The sequence below is a fragment of the Ambystoma mexicanum genome, chromosome 9 (assembly GCF_040938575.1).
Source record: "Ambystoma mexicanum isolate Mex_15411 chromosome 9, UKY_AmexF1_1, whole genome shotgun sequence".
Classification (NCBI taxonomy): Eukaryota; Metazoa; Chordata; class Amphibia; order Caudata; family Ambystomatidae; genus Ambystoma; species Ambystoma mexicanum.
Genome location: NC_090931.1, coordinates 258,525,940 through 258,545,649, shown reverse-complemented (window position 1 = coordinate 258,545,649; position 19,710 = coordinate 258,525,940). Strand labels below are relative to the sequence as shown.

Below are 19,710 nucleotides of genomic sequence, written 5' to 3'. Positions count from 1 at the left end.
GATGTATTTTGACTTTTCAAGGCAACACAAAATTTGCCGAAAATAATCACTTTTCTTTTTGTACAGCCTTTAATATTCGAGATTATCACATAGAAACGTTTATTTTCTGTTCTTTTCATTTTCACATTCTTCTTCAAACTATTACTAAAGGTTACAGTGTGATTGGGGACATGGTAACTCCCTTTGAGTAAAAATTATAATATTGCAACTGTATTCCACTCATGAGTCGTGCATTGATGCATTGTTTTGTTTTTGTTTATCCAATTAAAAAAATCACCTAGAACGCCAAATGCTTTCAAAGTGTTCTCTAAATATTCATTATTAGAGTCCAGTCTTTAAAAACGGAAGATGGAGCAATACATATACTTTTAAATAAACAAATGTGTTTTTCCATATTTCTATGGTCGTATGCCCATTTTAGTGATGCCCACTGTTGAAAAAAACAGACTTTCAAGAATGACAGAATGGGCAAGTTCTGTAGGTTTTTCTTAATCTCTGCAATTTAACTACATGTTTTCCCTCCAGAAATAGGACAATTTCAAAACATTGTTGGTGGTTTGATAGAACTTGTTGATCAGCTTGCAAGAGAAGCAGAAAATGAAAAGATAAAGGTAAGATCTTGCAATCCATGTGATCACCTATGGATCCTTCTCATTTGTGTTGGTGATAAACCTGAGATTTGATTATGATTTTGTTTGTACCAACGTTTATACAGCTTATGTGAGAGTACACTAATTTATACATATGCTTTCCTTAATATTTGTTTGCCCTTTTGATTTTGTACTCAAGATACATTCCCAGTCATCAATTTTCCCCAGTGTTTCTAGTTAGCTACCTTGACTCCAGTAAGCCTAACTGGCCGCCCCTAGGCCGAAGTGCAGCTGAAAATGGCTAGGCGGGTCAGTTCGACGCGGCTTATTTTAGTTTATCCTTGTGTTTTTGGCTTGACATCTTTACTGAGCTCATAAAATGGGGCATAGTGTATCATCAAATGATCATCTTTGAGAACCAAATATACCAAATTGTCAAGCATGTCAATTACCATCCAAGGCGCTGCAGGGACTTCACTTCTTTCTCAAAGGCAGAAACATTTTGCAGCTCCTCTGTTTCTTAGAAAACATCTTGGATCAGGGCTAATAAACTTAGCAAACGAATGCTTCCAGTTCATCCAGTTCCTGTTCAGGAATTTGTTATTGTGTTCCTAGTGAATTAAGTTCCATAAAGGATGTCTCCTTAACTGTAGTGGATGCTTTCTAGGATGAGCTATTACTTTCCCGGATAAGGTACCTGTGCAATCGGATCCGAACAGCATGTTAATTGTATGTAATGCAGAAGACTTCAAGGAGCTGAGTTATGGGAATATCTCTGCATTTGAAATAATGTGCTTTGAAGTATGCACTAAGTAAAACTCAGGGAGGGGTTTTGATATCTGTGTCCTTTGCAGATCTATAGGGCCTCATCCCGAGTTTGAAGGTACTTCATTGGTAAATTTGCTGAATTATCACCAAAATCAGTTACTGTTACCGCTACTCGGTCCCGTGGACTTGCAATGGAATTCAGAGTGGTGGTATGGTGTGTTAGTCCCAATTTGTACAGTAATAGGACTGCACAGGGATTTTGGTGGACTTATTGTGAGCTGTAATTTCACCTTCAGTAAATCTTTTGGTTTTTGCATTAAAGGTGGATTAAAGTGGTGTATTTCCCTCTACACTAATGCTGCAAGTAAATCCTCCACTTCAAGGCCAAACTCGTAGTTTAGGTATGCAGTAAATAAAACTGTCATTCCGTTACAGCCAAAAACCTGGCGATAACTGAATTGCTGCAATTTATGGCTTGCACCGCCAACTTTGTAATGAGGCCATAGAGTTTTGCAGCGCATCTTTCTCCGGCACCGATGGCATGAAGAATTACCTTGATGTTTGCCTTGTCTTGTGTACTACTAAAACTGTCAAAAGAATAATGTGAGGCGGCCATTTGTGTATTCATACCATTACAAAGTCTGTGTTGGTCATTTGTGAACTTGGAATCATTTTCTCAGCTAAGTAACCAGTTAATTCATCTTTGTTCTAAATGTGAAAGTAGCTTCATAGAAACATTAGCTATGCTTGTGATGTCCATGTTGTACTCTTGATTTAGTTTTCTTAGTACGTGCTAAATACAAAGTGTTTTTCATTGTATTTCATTATACTACCAGTATTTCTTTTGAAATGTTTTCATGAATGCGTCTGCTAGATCTTTGCGTGTTTGAATGCTGTATGGCTTATCCAAAGCATGTACATCTGCCATGGCATCCGCAATTGCAATAGATAGGAGTATTTCATGTGGATTTCTGAGATCAGTGGGAGAGAAACGCCGAAAAGCTTCCTGAGAGCTTTATCTTGGACATGATTGGTGAGAAAACTAGGAACTTGCAGAGAGCTATATTTCAGGCATTGGATGAGCCTAGGTTGAAAAATAAATGAGACCTGAAAAGCTTATTAAGCGCCATACCAAGTGCAGGAGACAATGGCCCAGGAATGCGACCCGTGGTTGAAGGGTAAAAATATTGCAATGTGAAAAGTGAAGTCACAAGTCCCAGAACATCTGAAAAAACAGATGGTTGGACCAACCACAGCCCTGTTAGAACAGAATGTAATTCTGAAAGAGAGCGGAACGAACAAATGATTTATAGTTTACTTCATTAACATTTCTGATAAAAAGCAATGTAGATTTTATTAATGGACTTGTGAGTAATTATTTCAATCATGTTTCCTTGTCCTGAATAACCATTTTCCATATGTTGCATTAATCAAAGGCCTGCATATCAATTAAGAGAGAGTATGATATGATAGTTTATTTATATAGCGCCTATACACAATGTGTTTCAAAGCGCTTCAAGGCAAGGGAAGGAACAAGGGAAAATACAATGACATTCTAACAGGCCATGAACAGTAAGGATGTGAAATTAACTATCGGACTCGGCCTGATGACATTTCAGATAGTGCAAGAGCTAAGACATAGATAAGGAAGGGAGGGGGAGAGTGGGAAGGAAAAGGAAACAGACAGGCGACTACCGTACTAGGCCTGACGACATTTCTGGTAGAGCTGGAGAAAAACAAAAGGTGAGGGAGAGGGGTGCAGAAAGGTAGGAGAGGAACAAAACAAGCAACTATCATACTAGGCCTGACGACATTTCAGATAGTGCTGGAAGGGGGTGGGGAGGAAAAAAAATAGTAAGGGGAGAGGGGAGGAGACCGAGGAGGTTGCTATCATACTAGGTCCAGTGACAATTCTGATAGAGTAAGTGCATAGAAGAAAGTAAGGGGAGGAGATAGGAAAAAGGGGAAGGAGGAGATAACAGAGTTAGCAGTCAAAAGAGTGGAGAAGCAAGAGGGGAGTGTGAATACAATTGCAGAAGTCAGTAGTAACACATAATGTTGCAAGCCAGGATACAAGATGAAGATGGGAACAGCATGATTCAGGGCCACCATGAGTACAAGATGCAAAGGAAGTCCAGCATGAGAGTTGAGAAAGGGTGACGCACTGTGAATAAATGAAGTCCATAAAAATCAAATCCAGCATTGGCCAGAAAACGGTGATGGTCAAACCAGAATGGATCAGGACAGACTCCTAATGCAAATATGATAAAGTGCTTCTCTTTCAAACTAATCATGCCACCTCTATTGGGGCAAATACACTTATCTATGCTATTAAACACCATTACAAAAAGTAAAATCAAAGTGAGCTGTGCTTATTTCTAATTTTAACGGAATTGTCCTCAATGTGTTGGGATCAAAAGCACATTTTGTCCTTTTAGTGAGGTGGGCGGAGCTACTATGCAAATTATGCACATTCGTGGCATGTATGCAGGTCATGGGAGTATGAGCAATGCATAACTGACCGTGCAGCCAACTGTGAAAAGTTGCCATCCATGCAAACGTAACTGGTCTCTGATAGCACCCAAATACTGCATGATTCCAATATGATATGATGGGTTATTTATAACGCGCTGGTTTCTAAGCACGGACCCGGGGATCGAACCTGTGTTGCCCGTGTCGTCTTGCTGCCAAGGCGAGCACATTGCCGCTGAGCTATCCTCCCGAGACCAATTATCAGCCCCATGATGTCACATACAAACATAAACAGAAAGGCAAACCACCTGCGGTTCCCTTACCTTGAGCTAGGCTGTCAGCCTGGTCACTGGTTCACTCGGGGACTCGGTGGCCTCCGCCATGAAGACGGAGTGGCGCTCGCCAGGCCCACTGGGCTCAGCCCAGAAGACTGAGCGGTGCTCGGGCTCGCCAGGCCCACTGTCATCGGCCGTCATGACACCTTGATACTCGGCTCGCTGGGCCCTCTGTCCTCGTTCATGAATCCAGCGCCGTGCTCGGGCTCGCTGGGCTCAGCCATGAAGCCGGTGAGGGCAGGGAAGAGCGGCAGGGCGCCCAGCGCCCTCCCCAGTAGTCGAGGATCGAGGCTCAGCACGCGTACCTTCACAGCATCAATAGCGTCATCACACTGTTAAATCAGTAAGTAAGCTCATAAATCAGTTTGGGAAACACTGCGGCAAAGTGGAGAGGGCAGCAGTCCAGACAATCTCAGTCTGTCGAATGAAGAAAGGCCATCAGTCGCTGCATCCACGGCATTAAAAAATAGGATGCTCATGGACCCAAACCACCCCTTCTTATTCCGCTTATACTTCAGTAATCTCTCATCTTTCTGTTGGAAACTCACAACCACCCGAATTCTTGAGACAAGGAACCACATATGGTTATATTTGGGTGGGAACCCCTTAAGATGAAGAGTTCTAGTCAATCATTTTCAGTTTAAACTGGTCCCTATCCACAAAAGAGTTTATAAGATAACTGCATCTTCCCGTCCCTTAACTTTAATCACATCCCTAACCACCAATCTTACACTCAAGCACCATTAGAACATTTGGCAGCTAGGCAATCATTGCTGCCCGTAACACACCAGCATTCATGGACAAACTCTCGGGATTCAGATTACTGAGGAATTGCAGTCACCCATCCCCTTTCAGACACCCACAGGCACACATACATATGTCCTTCGTGAGCACATGGCTGGATGTCGTGTCTGTAAATGGCAATACATGGTCATTTTATTTTACAACACATAAGACTTTGTTTTGCGAGCCAGCAGGACAAAGGCTTGTAGTGAGCCAATGGCTTGATCTCGTGGTGGCTGTATGTTAAATGATGCTGCCACAAACCAGAACCAGGTCAACAGCCTGGGTCAGGATACTGTGCCCGGAGACTAGCAGGCACCTTGCCAGTAGCCACCTCTCATGTGGGCTGCAAGGGTCCCAAAAATGCCACAACATGTGAGCTGCATCCAAAGCGAGATCCCAGTGAGAGCGGATGGAACAGCCATTCTTAATTCAACAGAGGCCACAAGACCCAAATCAAGAGCTGAAGGAGAAGACTGAGGAGACCGAGAATGAAGCTAAGGAAGATCACATCAAAGTGTTGATTGGGTGAGTGGAGGCAAAGCCTGCTAGCAGCCCAATAAAACCGCTTTGACGAAGGGGAAAGGGGTGTGGAGAAGCCAATTGGACAATGACTCTAGAAGAGACTGACGCAGAGAGCCTATCTTGACACTGAGGAGAGAGTGACTTGGAAGTAAATTCAAAATACTGCATAAATAGGAAGGAACAATGAAGTTCACTCTGTGGAAGAGGAGGCATGCAGCATGGACAAGAGACCAGGAAGACTGGAGAAACAGTGCAATACAGACCTGAAAGCAATTGTTTTATTTATTGTGTATTTTCTAGGCGCTTATACAACAAGTACATTGTGTTTCAAAGCGCTGTAAGGTAGGCATGGTATCACAAGTATGGCATGGACACAAGAGAACAGTTTCAAAACCTTTATTATAATAAAATGTTCGGCTGGGCGGAAGAACTCCTATCTAGTCCCATGTGTAAGAAGGGAGTGATCTCAACCATCAACTTAAAGAATACAGTCCTAGTCAAATTAATGCCTGCCCATACTCTAATCCAACAATATGTGAAAAGGGGATGTGTAGTTCAAAACGTAAAATCAGTGTTCAAAGGAAATGTCGGGATGTCCGTGTTCGCCAAGAGTAACTCCCTTCACATCAGAGGGGGTTTTAAAGAGTTCTTTTTGCGTGGCTAGCGTATATAGTTCGCAGGATTTGCACACTTCAAACCACTTGGCACGATTCACAATGTTAGTTTTTCGTTGACATAAATATTTCCACAACAGAATCTTGTCTGGCTTTCCTTGCCTTCATTTCAAATACACAGTTTCTTTGCAGGCTTCCCTTGTCTTAGTTCCAAGCATCAAAAAGGACTTTTTGTAATTTGACACATCTATATTTCAGACCTGACTTCTCAGGCTTCTCATGATGCAGAACTGGCTTTCTCTCTGGTCGTTACAACACAATATCCCAACAGGTCCCTCAGGTTTCCCCTCATCTGAGTCGGGACCTCTCTCTGCTTCCGAACTGTAATGTTCTAAATTTCACTTCCCAATTGTTGTTTTGCTTTCCTGTTGAAGACTTTCGAATATGCAAGGATTTGATATGTACCTCAGGATGACCACTTCGACTCTCACACTTAACACAGCTTATACATGCTCTCCTGGCACCATTGCATTCTGGTAAATGTAGTTGTCTCATAAGTGCTCTAGCACTCTTGGTTCATCTTCTGCCTTCCTGGCACTTTAATAGCCCAATATTCTCTTTCTGGTAAATGCATGGTTCAACATAGACTTCCCTCTGTCAGCCTCTCAATGGTAACCTTTGTGCACTTAAAAAGAATGTTTGCTCTCAGTTCACTACAACTCCCGGAATGCACTTCTTCCTTTGCCTTTTAACTTCAAACTTAAAATGTCCACTTCCAGATCTCTGCCCCTCTTCAGTTACATGCATACCACTGGGTTCCTCTCTCTCTGCCTCACCCAGGTAGTACAACGCTGGCAGCTAGCCCCTCTGGATCTGTGGGCTGAGGTCATGGTCCCACCGCCTGCCCCTCTGATATCCTGGGGTCGGCACTGGCCCCAAGGGAACAAGCAATTCTGGGCCTCACCAGCCAGGTCCTGTCTGTCTGATTCCAATACTTCGGAGGCACGGCTCCTGTGACACGATGCAGCCCTTTGTTCTCACCAGGCCAGCGTTGTAGTACCCGTCCTTCTTTAGATCTCCTTGTCAGCCCCCCAGTCTTTTGGCTTCTCCACTCCAGACAACCTTCCCAGCTCGCTTCTGGTGTTTGGGATTTGAAGAGGGATCCTCTGCCGGTCTCAGCCTTGCAGCCTCCCTCCTGCTCTCCCAACTGCATCTGACTTCTTTCACTCAGCAGCCTCCCTTTATACACCTGTGTGATGTTGATTGTCTGCAGGCTTGTGGTCAGGGTTGGGTCTGCCTGACCTTGCCTGACCTCATTAAGGGAACAGCCTGCTGTCAGAGTGGTGTAGTGTGTCCTCTGTGTCTTGGGGTTGGGGGGGAGGTGGGGGTTGTTGTGTGTTTAAAAATATCCCAAAAAGACAGAGGGGGTGTGCAAATGTGGATAACTGGAAATGGGGGGGATACCATGTCTCGCCTAGGGTATTCCTATGAGAATGACCCTGGACTCCCCTACCCAGGTGACCCTCCCACGCGGTCCACCCCCAGGTTTGGGATTTGAAAGCGACGGCCCTCTGCAGGGAACCCGAATAGAGGATTCTCAGGGTCCAAATAGGAGAATACCCCTAGTTTTCTCACAGCGCCCAAATGGCAGCAAGGAGGGAACATGTCAATGAAACAATATATACAATGGAGGATAAAGACAAACATACTATGCCTTGTGAGTATTCAGAACATGCAAGTGCAGAGAGGGAAGAGGATTGGAGGGAATGGGGGTAGGTTCTGGAATGTCTTTGCTCGTGTGTTCACCTCAGAAACAATTTACCATTTGGACAATTCTTGAGAGTGAGACGGAACTGCACAGAACTAGAACAATACAAGACAAATGCCTTGATATTACAGACAAAGTTGAGGAACAGAGGATACCCCAAGAAATTAATTAATAACATGAGGAAAAGAGTCCAATATATACCGCGTGAAACTCTTCTTTCACCAAAAACAAAGGACCTAACTATGGAACAACAGATGACCTGTGTTACCACATTTTGCCCTGACACCACCCACATTAAGGCCACCATCAAAAAGTTCTGGCCATTGATACAAATTAGCCTCCCAGATGAACCCCTACCTCGGATGGCACTAAAACGGGGAAAAAATCTAAAAGACATACTCACACATTCTAGACTAACTAAAAAATCACAAAGGTCGAATTTGTGGAGCCTAAGAGAGATCACAGGCCACTATCCATGTGGCATCTGCAATGTATGCAAGCTAACGAAAAAAATCACATCTTTTAAAATTGGGAAACAAGACTGGAAAATAAAACATTTTTCCAATTGTAAAACTGCTAATGTGATTTACATTATTGAATGCCCATCCCAAATGCGGTATGAAGTTCAGACGAAACGACCAGTGCATAAACGTATAGGGGAACACAGGTCCCGCATCCGTTGCAGGACACAAACAGCACCCCTGGTCTCCCACTACATTGAACATCAACATGGTGCAGATGACATGAGATGGTGGGTTGTTGATGTCATTACCAACAACACCAACACCACCAACGCCCTTAATCACAAAGAGGCTTGGTGGATTTTTAAATTACAAACCACCACCAAGGGTCTAAATGAAATGGCACCTATGACATTTAACTAAGTATCAGACCTCTCCATTCTGACTCTTTCTTGGAGCCCCCCTGTGTGGATACTTATTTATCAGTCATCCCAGCTCCTCTGAACCACGTCACTCTGCACGTTTATCTTCCAGGTATTTACCACGCAATATTATGGCATTTATATTGACAGAGTTTTCCAACATCTATGGGACCATCATTAGTGTTTCCAGTGCCCACATGTGCATGACCGTTTCCCGTGTCATACACGTTGTCAAAAATTAGCTGAACAGCTTAAATAATGCCATTGGTCACGACTCGGTTCAATAACAGTGACTTTTTTGTAGTTTCCATGACCACCGCGGTGTCCAACATATTTCCGTTGGATACACCATGATTATTCACTTTACGCATGCGCAGAGCCTAACACACTTTTCTGTGACGCATGCGCGCGAGTATCTGGCTGTTCCATGCACATGCGCGTTCACCATTTCCTGTGCATACAGCTCATTTTTAAACACCACTGAATCTGGCTGTAACGAGGCATTTGGTGCCGGTTCGCAGTTGAAATAAACACTCTGCTACTCACGCAGCTACATTTAAGCTGTTCGAAGTTCGTCCAACTACAGGTAACTTAATTTCCTGTCCGCCTAGTGTCCGTACATCTTTCAAGTTAGGGCTTTCTATTATCTCAGGCCACTGGTACACGTGCTATATTTTTTTCTTTCTTGCACAGAACTCCTCCTGCAAGCCGCGGTCACATTACGATTGTTCGCCACATCCAACATATGAATTTAGTAAAGCTCTGCTGAAGATTTACAAGAGCACCGCTTGTACAGAGCCTGCATTATGAATTATACCTACACTATCAGGTAATTTAATTTGCGGTTTTTGCTGTTAGTCTCTAAGGCCCTGCTTTCCCAAAAGAAGTGCCAACCAAAGCGCCTGGTCTTTAGCTTTGGTCTTTCTCAGCACTAGTATTTACCATATTTATATGGTCTTCATCCCCTTTTTTTAATTAGGTATTGCACATGAAGACAACACAAGCCATATTCACACTGGCTACAGAGTCCTCATTTCATCCTCAAATAAAGGAATCTGAATCCTTACCTTCAATCTCATCCCACGCAGGTCAGTCTTGGGTTGGAACATATTTTGATGCTGGTGGGGCACTGTACTTTCTACACCCCTGCCTTTTTAAAATTGTTTTTTAATTTTATATTGTTTGTATGAGATACTAAGATCAGTTTTGCTGCACAACACGACATTGATATTTTTTACATATCATTTTTCCCCATAGGGAGACTGGGTCATTACCCTTGAAAAAGGCGCTTGCCGCCGAAACGTCCTGGGACCACTTACCGCCTGGATTTCAACAGTCTGTCCCCTTTTCTTGTTTGATTAACATCTAGACGTAGGGCCATAGACTTGGTTACCTCCCGCAGAATATTTTGTTATATGTGTATCTGTAAAAAACCTATCTTGGTTATCACCCACGATTTCACGTTTTTTCTCTAATGACAATTTATGAATTAATTGTTGAATTTTCATGTTATATCATCGCAAATCGGAATGGCAACTAATTGAATTATGTTTCCAATTTATTTTTTGCTTTGCTCCTATTTGATTATGTTTGCAATATAAGTGGGCATGTGTTGTTCATATAAAACTATTAAATGTTATGGTTGATTGAATTCATTTCATTCCTTTTCTTTGACATTTTAGTTGAATTAAGCAGCCTAAAAGTCAACTTCATCATTCCACGTGTATTTATTTCTCGTCTAATTATGAGTTCACAAACTTGTTGATACTTAGTATGTCAGAATGGAGCCTATCTCTGCAGTAAATAAAGAAAGCAGGGACTGTTTAATGTAAATGTGGTAGGACGCCCTCCCTTTTGTTCCTATATATTTGCTCGTGTGTGAGCAACATGTGTAAGTGACAAGTATAGTTAGTGCTAGGGAGCGTTGAGCTGCAATACGTGAGTAAGTGCAGGCCTACAGTGGGGTAGGCCGGTGGGTGCCGAGGCAAGTACTCTGTTTACGCAGAGACATAGGTGATTGGGTGTGGGAGGCCAGGGCCCAGAGGACACAAGGGCCCTGGTTACCAATCGTAGCAACTGTAAAGTTAGCAGAGGAGAGACAGAGGAAGTGAAAAGGAAAGTCTTGAGGAGCTTCCGGAATTTGAGGAGGTCCGTCTTAAGGCGAAGTGGAAAGGGAAGGCTGTTCCACTAGAGGAAGCCTGCATAAGCAAGAGATAGTCCTGCGGCCCTCTATTTCGTGAAACGCTTCACACACAGAGAGTTGGTACCAGAGGAATGTAGAAGTCTACAGGGAGAGTATTTAGTGATAGCAAGTTGCAGATAGCGTGGCCCAGGCTCCAGACAGCCTTGTGGATAATGCAGAGGGATTGCAGAGGGGTTGCAGCAACCGGGAGCCAGTGAAGGTTTTAGGTTAGGAGAGATGGGGTCCCTGGGCTTGAGGCCAAGGATAAGTCTTGCTGCGCTATTCTTGATTAGCTGGAGGGGGTCTTAGAGAGGAAGAGGGTAGATTCAAGAGAAGGCTGTTGCAGTAGTCGAGCCTAGAGAAAACCAGAGCTCTGGTAACATTGAGCTTCTGGGGGAAAGTCAGAAAAGGGAGACTTCCTTTGAGAAGGAAAAAGTTGGACTTCGTGGCAACGTCATGGATGTGAGGAAGGAAGGAGAGCGAGGAGTCAAAGATGACTCCAAGGTTTTTGGCTTCGGATGAAGGGGAAGTGGGAAAGCTAATAGAGGATGGCCAGAGTCAGTGGAAGAAATGGGGAGCAGGGGTCCCAATAGGAAGGATCTCGGTGTTGCTGGCATTAAGGCAAAGATCATTGGACGTGCACCTGGACTGGATAGTGGATAGGCAGTCTGGGATAATGGAGGAAGCAAGAGGGTCAGCAGGAAGTTTGAAGAAGAGTTGAGTGTCATCTGCGTATCACTGGAAGTTGGGGGAGACGGAGGAAATGATGCGTGCCAGCGGGGCAAGGTTAATGTTAAAGAGCCAGGGGAGAAGGAGGTAGGTGAGGAGAAGGTGCCCACAATAACCTGGGACAGACGATAAGTTAGGAAGGAGGTCAACCAGTCCAGTGCCCGCTCCGAGATACCCAGGGTATCATGGAGCCGTTTTATTAGGATGGAGTGGTTGACCGTGTCAAAGGCAGAGGAGAGTAGAATGAAGACAGCTGGAGGGTTAGAATCCAGAGGTGCAAGCAGTTCTTCACAGGTGTTCATAAAAGCAGTTTCCGTGCCTCTGGATGCTCGGAATCCAGATTGATGGTCGTGGAGACTGCCAACAAGTTCAGTGTGTGAGGTAATTTGGAGGAACTCCAACTTCTCCAGGAGTTTCCCAAGGAAGGGGATAATAGAAATAGGGCGGTAGTTAGCTGGACAAGTAGGGTCTGCTGAAGGTTTTTTTCAGGAGAGGGCGCACAAGGGAGTGCTTGAGGGAGTAGGGGAAAGATCCAGTAGCAAAAGGGTAGTTGCAGAAATCAGCAAGAACAGGGGCGAGAGAACCAATGTTGTCCTTGATGGTTCTGGAGGAGCAAGGGGCAATCTATTTGGAGGAGACCTTCATAGAGCGGACAACTCTAGTGACCTCTTCAGGTGTGACATGGGAGAAGGAGGAGAGAGAAGTGGAAGGAGGATTTGAGGCAAGGGGTTTGGGGAGGGTTTGGGGGAGAGGGTAGCAAGGGTGTTCAGGCTGTCCAGAGTTTTTGTGGTGAAGTGTGGGGTCAGTGTGTTGCAGAGGGCCGGGGAAGGAACAGACAGGGGAGGAGTAAGGGTTGGCTAGTTCCCTGCAGAGTTCAGCCGAGTTGCTGGATGCACCAGATACCCGTGCCTGAATGTCGGCCCTTTTCTTGGCACGGATGGAGAGTTTCTATTGCCTTTGAAGCAGGCGGCAGACCAATTTTTCAGAGGGTGAGCCTGAGGTTTGCCACTTCCGTTCCTCAGCTCTGCACTTGCGTTTCAGGGCTGCAAATTCGGAGTCGTACCAGGTGTTCCGCTAAGAGGCAGGTTTCAGGTGGATCCTTGTGACTGGGGCAAGAATGTCCAGGGTGTTAGTAATGGCAAGATGGAGGTTGCTGAGAGCGGATTCAGAGGTAGACACAGGGGTGGGGCGAGGGGGGATGAAGGTGGATGAGAAGGCAGCAGATGACACTCGTTTCATCAGACGGATGTTCGAGAACGAGGTTGGCAGGGCTGCAGGAAGTGCGGTCAGAGGGCCGATGGGATCCAGGTAAGAAGAGAGGTGTGATCAGAGGGGAGGTGGGAGTGGTGAAAGACCTGAGTGGGTGAGGGGATCAAGAGTGTGTCCTCCCAAGTAGGTTGGACCAGATGGAAGAATGGAGAGGTAGAGCGAGGTACAAAGGTCAAGGAAGAGGATGGATGCTGTGATAGGAGTCCAAATGGATGTTGAAGTCCCCCAAGAGAAGGAGTTTAGAGGTGGTAGTGAGGAGAAAGGAGCAGAAAGTCAGCCCATTCAGAGTGGAACAGGGTGGAAGTGCCTGGGGGCCTGTAGATAGTGGCAATGGTCAGAGAGGAGGAGCGAGAGATGACCAACTTGCAGACCAGGCTCTCGAAGGAAGAGTAAGGTTGACTGGGTATGGGGGAGGCAGGAACCCACTCGGGGAAGATTAAGGCAACCCCACTGCCAGCACGGTTAGGTCGTGGCTTGGAAAAGATCTTGTAGCCATCGGTGAGAAGGGAGTCAAAAGCAGTGACTGAGCTGGCATTGAACCACGCCTCGGTAAGAGCGAGAATGTCTAGGTCAATGGGCCTCATTAGGAGGCTGGCGGTAGCCGTGCTTGTAATACAGGCACGGCTGCCGCCGGTATTTTATTTTTCCCGGCGGCCAGAAATGGGCAATTACCGGGTAATTGCGGGCTTGCCGGGCCCGTTATTTGCCCATTCCTGGGCGCTGGGAAAAATTCTTCCCCATTCTCATTTGAGCCCAATAGCCCAATAGGGCACAAATGGGAATGGGGAAGCCGGATGCACCGCTATGAACGGTGCCAGTGCATCCGATATGCTGTGCTCGCGGGTACCACTCTGCCCGCCAAGTCAGACCTGGCGGGCAGAAAGGCACCTGTGAGCACAACTCTTAGTTTGCCGGAGAGAGGCTGGAGAGGGAAGGAAGTTAATGAGTGACGGCAGGCGCCGGTCAAAGAGAAGGAGGTTTGGTTGAGGGCCAAGATAATGCCAGTGTGGTAAACATTAATGATACAGCGTGATGATGAGAAGCCCACCAAGAGGACTTCCCACTTGATGCCACCATTAATGGGAGAGGTGGTGAAAATGGAGAGAGTGTAGAGATAAGATGAGGAGTCCATAGGAGTCCATAGATCAGGGGACGGGGAGGTACAAGAAGTAACACACCCACTCACACTCTCTCACACACGTAGGTTTGAAATCCAACAGGACACAAAAATGCAATGCAGAATGTGGGGTGCAAAAAGTTACACACACTCCTAGGTTTGAAATCCAACAGGGCACAAACATGCATTGAAGAAGAGGATTAGGTCAGGCAAAAAGTCGGAGTAAGGAAGAAGTTATGGTTCAGGTTTATTGGTGGACGAGGCAGTGGGAGAGTTCAGCCATCACTCACTTGTCAATGTGGGGGTGGGTAGAGGTGCAAGGGCACAGGTTCGTCTGGGCACCGACTACAGTGGGCGGCTCTGCTCTTCAGGGTTAAGGGAATCAAAAAGGTGGGGGCCCTCCTCGGCCCATACAGGCCTTAGATGTGGGCTGGCTTTCGCCTGCCAGCTCGCCTGATTTGTCCTTTAGATGCTGACTGGCCCAATCATAGGTGACCAGGCTCCAGAGCAGGCCCTCTGTTGGTGATGGAGGCAATTGGCACTCTGTCAACGGGGCTCTCTAATCAACAGGGGTATATATACCCTGATATAGCTGCCTTGAGGATGACAATTTGTCGAAAAAACGTGTCGACTGTGAATTACAAGAAAAATAAATACCACTCTGATATATTGATTTTCTTACCAAATGTATGAAACAAGTGAAGTTACTCTTTTGAGGTTAAGCGCAAACAGTCAGTACAATATCACCATATACAGTAATAAAAAGGAGAGGTTAGAGGGGAATCCCTCTCAGTGCTGACGTTGCGGCTAACCAATCTAACAGACCTACAGTCCAAGCGCACCTGACTTTACGGTTACACCTCCACCCCATCCTACAATTCACATCATTTTGTACATAGCTAATTTTGATGTTGTACTGAATATAATTGACACCTAGCAAAGATATTGACATTGACCATATGGGATTTATTTATGGAATTGACCCTGCCTCCCTCACTGAGCTGTCTCGTGAAATTATAATGGGTTTCTTAATAAGGTGAAACAAGGGGCTGTCTTGCAATGCATAAAAAGATTCAAGCCGGAAGTGGAACTGCTCCAAGAAACCCACATTATAGGTAGGCTTTCCTGTTTTCAGTGAAATCCGAAAAACACACCCGGAAGAAAAAGTGCCTCCTAGGTTTAAACTGAAAAACACTGTTTCCCCGATCCCAGTGGTGCCTTAGTGTGAGCAGGGATGGGAGGAAGTTTGGGTCTGAAGGGGTGGCTGGAGAGGGGGCTTGGCAGACAATAAGAAAAGGACCCTACTCCCCTCCATGTATGCTTGTTTGCTTTCTCCCATTACTTCACCTTCTGTCCCCTGACCTTATTCAAAAACACTGCACATTCAATGTTACATCATTTTCTTTCCCAAAAAAAATTATTTGTATGTGGTCAGAGCTTTTTTGGGGAATTGTAAACAAATGTGAGCCATGTTTGTGGTTGCCGATTCACGCCTTAAAATTGGCTACGATTCCTCGAAATAGCCCTTGACCACTGACGAAGATTTGTATTTACAAAAAATTGTTTCATATGGATTTTTCAGTGTCTGTTTGTGGCCACAAACCCGCTGTGCATCTGTCTGGAGGAAAGCTGAAAAGTGTCCGCTGCTTGTCAGCTTTAAAAGGAAAGCAGTGTTAGGCTTCCATGAATGAGGATTGCGTGAGCCACAATGTCGCGGTCAGCTACCAAACTCCTGTGGATCTCTACAGCAATCTCGCCCAGTGGCCCATCAGAAGCTGGAGGCTCCTTAATTGCTGCTTAGCACTTTCTTTCTGCAGGGGGAGTTTATAAATTAGGAGCGATTTACAAATGATGGCTCATTTAAGGGATCATTGTTTTGGACAAGACGCTTGTAACCTTTCCATTCTCCAGGCCAATATCACACAGAACAGTTTTAAACTAACTACATTCTTTTCAAATGCTCATATTTAACACCAAAGGTGTTTATTTTTGGTAGAATGTAATATTTTCATCACATCATAGATGAACCCTGCATTTGGCAAACACAACCCGGTAACCCTTTCACACATTACATTGTTATGATCCTTTCACAACCCAAAGGTAATTGTTTGCCATTTGCTGAATAGCATTCTGGTATTTGTAGTGTCCCAGTCAAGATGGAGGGTAGTGCCACAATTGTACGCTTTTCCCCCGAACATGGTTCTAAAAGGATTTAAATATTTGTGTGAGTACCTAACTATGGTATGGGTACTTTTCAAGTTATCTTTATAAAGCAGAGCATTGTTGAAAACCAGACATGGAGTTGAGGAGGGGAAATGATGAGAGGACAAGTGAGTCATGAATATTTGCCCAGGATGTGGCCAGAGAGGTTGCAATCCTGGAGACTGGTGCAGTTATTTGTCCCTGATTGTGTCTGCTTTCTGAATATAAGTAAAGGATACATGTGGATAAGCAGTGTACTTTTTTTCCAGAGGGCGGACGCAACCCTTCTCCTTTCTTTAGGTTGGCAAGCTTGCTCAAGTAGTTGGCCACCAGGATTTTACCCAGGTTGTCGCGTATCCACTGCAGACGTTTACCCACAGGAAGGCAAGCACTTGTCTCGTATTGGGATTTTATTTTCCAGGGAAAATTTCCATACAGATTGTTTGGTTCATTACTTTTTTTTAAAAGTCCAATGCACTTTTGTCTTGCACACTTTCTTCTAAGGGGAAGGTCAATTAAACTACATGTGTATATTTCACTTTAAGATACGTTCAATTAATCTACGTAATGTTCATGGGTGCCAGCTTTTTATTTTCGCCATGGGAACAAACGTTGCCAGACAGAGTGCAGCAAGAGAACCGTGCTCATCCCCAGTCAAAACACGTTTTACAGCACATGTTGCAGCAGGAATCGTAAAAAAGCATTATGCTTTACAGGAAGGTATAAACACATAACATCTCAGCAACAATCAGCTAAACTGCTGAGTTGCGTTTCCAACATTCTGCTATAGGATCCCCTGATATTCCTGCACCCTGCAAACAGTTTTGGTCTGCTCACCCCCTCCAACCAAATCTCAAGGAGTACATTAATGAAACTCACTTCTCATTTTGTAGTGAGGAGCACAAACAGTTATTGTCTGCTTGGAATGTATTTCTTTTGGCATCAGAATAATCATTATCTCCACCAAAGCGAGAGCTCCCGGGCAAATTCTTTTTATCACACTATGCCTTATATGCTAACATTAGAAGTCTCTACAATGTGGAAGGTCGTTTTCACAAATCAAAGTATTCATGGGAAGAAAAGAAAGGAAAAGGATGGGCAAAGAGTCCCTGAAAAAGTATTGCATGATTTACTACAATTATTTTGACGTACAGAAATGTTAGATATTACTTGATTAATGCATTCATATTTATTCTCCGGAAAGTGTTCATAGACTTGCGCTGAGACATTACTCTACTTATGCACGCAATTAAACAATAAAATCATATTTGCATGTTTACACTGGAAAAAACGTATCCACGATTTCTTGAAGGAGGCAAAGGGGAAAACACTGATCAACACAGATTCTGAAAATGTTGGAAAACACTGGAAAAACACCACCGGAAGTAAAAAAAAAAAATAAACCCCTAAAACAGGAAACCCTAATTATAGGTGATCCAGAGGAGAAGCTGTCCAACTGAAAATGTCCCTTCCATTCACAGTTATATACACCAGATCAAGTCTGCAAGGTAGATTTATGGAGTGGAAAAGTACACCTACATTGTCATCTACTTTTCTCCCACCTTGCTGCGAGACATATTGGAGGAAGTCCAACATTTGGTATTGGAAGTTCTTCCTGGCATGGCAAAACAGTCAGGGGACTTTGAAGTGGTCAAGTAAATTGAGCTAGATAGATCATGTCTAAGTGGATAGGTATAGAACAAACCCACAGTGTTGCCAGCATTCCTAGATGCTTGCCATCAATTCACCCTCAGAAGTAGTTCATATTGTATTCAGGATCCTATAGGTCATTGTCAAGAATTAACTCTGGATTTCTCCTGGTGGTAGACTTAACCACAATTTCTGGGGTGGGTTATCTCCCAAGTAGCATCTCCGATCACTTCCCCTAACGTTCAAGCTGAAACGACAGGTCCCCAAACCGAAGTGAATATTGCGATTGCATGCTTTCCACTTCATTGGATGTACATGTCATAAAACGCTCAGTGCAACGACTAATGAATACGGTCAGCTTAAAGGAATGGTTTGCCCAAAAATGTTTATTACAAAAATATATAGGCAATATTAAAAAAAAACGATTGCCATTTTTTTTTTTGTTGAAGTCCCTACGTAAAATTTTGAGCAATTCAAGCTCAAAAAAAGCACATGGGGGCATCCATTTTGTGAAATGGATGCCCGCCGCTGTGCTCGTTTTGGCTTTTGCGGCACTAATGAAGGAAAAGCCAGCCAGCTGTAGTAAACAAAAGCTACCACTGGGTGGCTTTTCCTTCATTGGTGCTGTACGCGGAGGACGGGGACCGGGGACTACAGGCAGAAAAGCTGCAGCTGCATCTCGGTAAGTGCTATTTTTTAAATAAAAATAAACACTAGCTGCGTTTTTTTTTTTCTAAGTTTTCCGGGCTGGAGGAGCCCGGAAAACTTAGAAATAAAACCGCAGCTTTAAAAACGTTGTATTTATGTTTGCGGTCGCTTTTGAAGCGACCACAAACATAAATACAAGGTTATTGTGTTTGAAAACGCTGCGGTTTTTCTGAGAAACTCAGAAAGAAAAACCGCAATAGAAAATAGAAACCTGCTGTTTTACCTGCTACTCCATCTGGCACTGGAAGAAAGTTTCTTTTTAAAGAGCTTGGCCTCTTATTTAAAGAAAATGGTGGTAACCCTTGATACTGAAATTGTCCAGGTTTACACAATTAGTTGGAAACCCATATTTCCACGTTGATGGCTCCAAACGCAACCACTAATTGTCAAGAAGGTCCTAAGTCCCTCCATTTTCTAACAATTACTCTTGTTGTTCTTACAGTCCTTGCCCTAAATCTAATAACATTGTTGCGGTTGGGTTGGCTACTGTTCAAGTATCTAATGCTCCATTCTCTGTTTGTACTTTCATGGAATCTAGGGTTCTTGGGAGCAGAAAATAGGCTGTGAATACCATCAATTTGCTCAAGCTAAGCAGTCTGTTAAGCAGCCATCTAAACCATTGAGGACATTCAATCTACCTCAATCTTCACACAAATTGGGTAACAGAGGGACACATTTGACATATGGACCAATTGACTGCGTTGAGAGATACAAATCTAGGCACCTTGATTAACAAAAATGTTCCTGCGTCTCAAACACTGAAGAGTTTCCTTCAGGGACTCAGTTGAGTCTGTGTTGTTCAAAACATTACAACTGGTCGAATGGTAATTAATCTTACTAAACAAGCAGCAAAAATGTAAACTCTTTTGACTAATATTCTGAAGAATACTATAACAAGATCATCAAAGGTGGGAGTTAATTCTGTGTCGGATTTCTCAACGGGTCAGACCTGTCCAAATGAGGTGCTGCATCAGTGAATGTGGCCTCTGAAGTCGTGGTTCAATCTGTATGTTCAACTTGGTCTGTTAAAAATCCTGAGGCCACCCTCAAACTGGGATCAGTGCCACCTGGTTCTGTGAAATTGCATAGGGCGGATCAGTGCTTGGTCGTGCTCT

The 19,710-nt window shown here is 44.3% G+C and overlaps 1 protein-coding gene across 2 annotated transcripts in view; it reads left to right on the top strand.

The window, feature by feature from the left end:
- The window catches only part of IFT20 (intraflagellar transport 20), a 241,958-nt gene that overhangs the window by 134,332 nt on the left and 87,916 nt on the right, over positions 1-19,710 (top strand). For both annotated transcript variants that reach the window (XM_069614580.1, XM_069614581.1), the window contains exon 3: positions 526-611. In XM_069614580.1, coding sequence (XP_069470681.1) covers positions 526-611 — 86 coding nt within the window. The remainder of the gene's footprint in view (positions 1-525; positions 612-19,710) is intronic.